Consider the following 4,187-nt stretch of genomic DNA (forward strand, 5'->3'; position numbering starts at 1 on the left):
GGTATTGCTGAGTTGGTGTTTACGGGGGAGGATTTCCAGACTTGCCGATCTGACGAGTTCTTTTTCATGCCGTTTGCAGGGGAAGGGCTGTAAGAGAGGTGAGCGCGAAGCAGGGAGGCGTAACTACCCGCACCGTTTCAGAGACCAAAAATTTCTGGCGAATTTTCTATCAGAGGTGTCTTGTTGCCAATAAAAGCTTTTGGGGGTGGGAGGGAGAAGATGGTGGGATGAAAAGCGAAGGGCTGCGGAGCTGCTGCAGCTCCAGACGTGTCCCGCAGCCGGGATGGGGACGGGGTGGGAGACGGACGATGGCCTGTCTTACCATGGAGAAGGCTCCACAAGGAGAAAACTCGTCCGCAGGATCAGCAATAAAAAGGTATTGCACCTAAAGGATCCTGGGCAGAAGTAAAGGAGACACATCTTCACAGGGTCGCGGGAACGACCAGTTGCCCCCCAAAGGTGAAAGAGCAGTTTCCGAGGGAGGGCTCTGGTGCGGCCCCTGCGCGGTGCGGCGTCCCCGGGCTCCCCCTTCTCCCCCCCCGCAGGACCCGCACGGGCCAGGGATGCTCAGAGGGTGTTTCTCGGGCTGTCGCCTGGAGAGGCACGAGCCCTGGGTGGGCATGGTGCTGGGTGGGGGAGCTGGGTGTCCGTCCGTCTGTCCGTCCGTGCTGCCTGCACCGACATCACCTGGGAACAGCCACCGGCTGCGCCTCAGCTCCCCCGCGTCCTGCTTTCGCTGAAAGTCTCCTGCATCCATCTGGAGGTCCTTCTTACCAACCCTGGGCCTGATTTGGGATGGGAAGGGGATGAGAGTAAAGATTCCCCGGGGTGGGAGGGGACGGGGGGACCTGGAAGCAGCAGGGGTGCGAGACACGGCCCTGTTTTGGGGTGGGCAGTACCCCCGGTGTTCGACAGAGGGGTGGCGATGGTGCTGGCCCGCCCGGTGCCCTGGGTGAGCGCCAGCCTTGCCCCGCTGCAGCACCCCGTCGCCTGTCCCTGCCTGCAGCGCGGCACCGGGGCAGGTTCCCACGCGGCGCCTGCCTGCGCTGCGGTGCCCCTCGGTGTTTCCGCGGCACGCCAGGGTCGGTGCTCACAGCCGGCCGCTGCCTCCCGTCCCGGGCAGCAGGGGTGCGTGCCAGGGTGCAAGCGGCTGCTGCAGGTCGGGTTTGGGTTGTGTTTTTGTTTTTTTTTATTGTCAAGATGCCTGTTAATTCAGATGCCTCGTTAAACCTAACGGAGGGGCAGCTAATGCCAGGATGAGCTTTTTCTAGTGGGTTTCGTTTAAGCCCAGTTATTCCGGGCAGCATCCGGCATTGCAGCGTGGTACCTGTTTCCTAGGAGACTGCGGGAAAGCGCAGGAGCAGCACAAACCCCAGCCGGCGCGGGCTGCCACCGCGCACAATTAGCACAAATACTGTAAATGTCAAGGGAGGCTAAATATAGTCCTGCGCTCAGTCCTGTTACGCCGTTGCCCGTTAGAGCCTCCCGGCTCGAGCGGTGCGAGCCCGTGGCACCAGGGCTCTGCCCAACGTCGAGCCCCCAGCGGCAGCAGGGCTTCGTTTTGGCGCCCGAGGGTGCTCGCTGCCCGCGTGGGCAGGGACGCAGGCAGCCTGGTGCCGGGGCCGGCCAAGCGCCTTTGCGCATCGGCCCCTTTCCCCGGGTGAGGGCTGTCCCCAGGGGGATTGCCGCAGGCTCAGACCTGCGACCTCACGGTCCTCGGTGGGTTTAGGTTGATCCGAATCCCGGTGTTTGCCCAGTGGGATTTCCCCTCGGAGCATTGCCCAGCCCCGTCCTGGCCCGCGGCGCGGCTGGGCTGCCTCACCGGCAAGGAGCGGCTTTTCCCGGAGTACGGAGGGCAGCAGGTCTCGGCCATGCTCCTGGTCTTCCAAAATGTTGTTTTTTTAAATGAAGTGACCTGTGGTGGATCATAAAGCGCTTTTCTAACGGCCTTGTGCGAGCAAGCGGTAACCTCACCCTGTGTTTGCTCCCGCAGCATTACTTTACCGTTAATTTCAACCACGAGAACCAGAAGACCCTGGAGCTGAGGACCGAGGATGCCAAGGACTGCGACGAGTGGGTGGCAGCCATAGCTCACGCCAGGTATCGCCCTCCGCCGGCACAGACCCGGGGACGGGGGGTGGCGGAGGCAAAGCCGTGCCCGAGGGCGGCTGCGTGCAGGGCGCCGGTAAGGCAGGCGCTGCCGGCAGGCGAAGCACAGAATTCACAGAATTCACAGAATTCACAGAATTGTTAGGGTTGGAAGGGACCTCTGGAGATCATCTAGTCCAACCCTCCTGCCAGAGCAGGGTCACCTACAGCACGTTACACAGGACAGCGTCCAGGCGGGTTTTGAATGTCTCCAGAGTGGGAGACTCCACCACCTCTCTGGGCAGCCTGTTCCAGTGCTCCACTACCCTCAAAGTAAAGAAGTTCCTTCTCATGTTAAGATGGAACTTCCTATGTTCAAGTTTATGCCCATTACCCCTCGTCCTATCACTGGGTGCCACTGAAAAAAGACTACTCCCATCCCCCTGGCATCCTCCCATTAAGTATTTGTATGTATTAATAAGATCCCCCCTCAATCTTCTTTTCTCTAGACTAAAGAGACCCAAGTCCCTCAGCCTTTCCTCATAAGAAAGGTGCTCCAGTCCCCTAATCATCTTTGTTGCCCTTTGCTGGACCCTCTCCAGCAGTTCCCTGTCTTTCTTGAACTGGGGAGCCCAGAACTGGACACAGTACTCCAGATGCGGTCTCACCAGGGCAGAGTAGAGGGGGAGGATGACCTCCCTCGACCTGCTGGCCACACTCTTCTTGATGCACCCCAGGATGCCATTCGCCTTCTTGGCCGCCAGGGCACATTGCTGGCTCATGGTCATCCTGTTGTCCACCAGGACTCCCAGGTCCCTCTCCACAGAGCTGCTCTCCAGGAGGTCAGCCCCCAACCTGTACTGGTGCATGGGGTTATTCCTCCCCAGGTGCAGTACCCTACACTTACCCTTGTTGAACTTCATCAGGTTTCTTTCTGCCCAACTCTCCAGCCTGGCGAGGTCACGCTGTAAGGCAGCACAGCCTTCTGGCGTGTCAGCCACTCCTCCCAGTTTTGTGTCATCAGCAAACTTGCTGATGGTACACTCTATCCCTTCATCCAGATCATTGATGAATATGTTGAACAAAACTGGGCCCAGTACTGACCCCTGAGGGACACCACTTGTTACTGACCTCCAACTAGACTCTGCGCCACTAACCACAACCCTCTGAGCTCTATCAGCAGAGCACCTTCGGTCCCCAGCCCCGTGCCGGGGGCTCCTGTGCAGAGCGGGAGGCCGCATTCGAATGTGCCCCCGCCGTCCCCACGCCTGCCCATCCCTGTCCCCGTCCCGTCCCCGTGCCGCGCAGGGTGGCCGCCCCGGCACGCTGGCGCTGCCTGGTGCCGGAGGGATGCCCGATTCACTGTCGGGTTCAAAGATCGTCAGGAAGGGTTTCATCTGGTGTAGCAAAAACAGTCAGAAGGAGGTTTTCCCAAGCTCCTGGTTCCCGTGGGAGCGGTAGCGCAGCCCAGTTGCTCACCAGCATGGTGCAGCCGCGCGCGCGGCGAAGGAGGGTGCCGGGCTGGCAGCGAGGGGGGCGGTGAGTTGTGTGCAGGGGAGCAGAGAAATATCATCTGCTGCACACCTTAACGAGAGCAGATGCTCGTAAGAGCTTGTGCCACACGCGTCCTCCTCGTTAAACTTTTGAGATGTGGTAGGTGAGAGAGGTTTGGCCACAGGTGTTTGGGGTTTTTTTTGGTCTCCTGCCATTTCCTTAAAATTCGTGGTGCCTTTTCTGTTTGCACCGTGGCGGGGAACCCGAGGCCTCTCCAAATCGCTCAGTTCTGAGCAGCAGCATCCCAAACCACGAGAGCCGTCTCCGGGTTCATTCGCCCGCTGGGTACCCCGAGCCGCGTAGGCGGCCGGGTGGGAGAACCCCCCATCAAACCGCAGCGGGCAGACACCGCATTTTGCTGGCACGTGCTGGGGGGGCCACGGCGGTGGGTCCGGGGGGAGGAGAGGTGCTGACGGCCGTGTCTGCTCGCAGCTACAGGAACCTGGCGACGGAGCACGAGGCGCTGATGCAGAAGTACCTCCATCTCCTGCAGATTGTGGAGACGGAGAAGACGGTTGGCAAGCAACTCCGCCAGCAGATCGAGG

The 4,187-nt window shown here is 60.3% G+C and overlaps 1 protein-coding gene across 1 annotated transcript in view; it reads left to right on the forward strand.

The window, feature by feature from the left end:
- RASGRF1 (Ras protein-specific guanine nucleotide-releasing factor 1) overlaps positions 1-4,187 on the forward strand; it is a 55,013-nt gene that overhangs the window by 11,501 nt on the left and 39,325 nt on the right. The window contains exons 2-4 of the mRNA XM_009881155.1: positions 1,480-1,660; positions 1,994-2,100; positions 4,075-4,187. The exon at positions 4,075-4,187 is cut by the window's right edge and continues 21 nt beyond it. Coding sequence (XP_009879457.1) covers positions 1,480-1,660; positions 1,994-2,100; positions 4,075-4,187 — 401 coding nt within the window. The remainder of the gene's footprint in view (positions 1-1,479; positions 1,661-1,993; positions 2,101-4,074) is intronic.

Source organism: Charadrius vociferus, unplaced genomic scaffold (assembly GCF_000708025.1).
Source record: "Charadrius vociferus isolate BGI_N301 unplaced genomic scaffold, ASM70802v2 scaffold623, whole genome shotgun sequence".
Lineage (NCBI taxonomy): Eukaryota > Metazoa > Chordata > Aves > Charadriiformes > Charadriidae > Charadrius > Charadrius vociferus.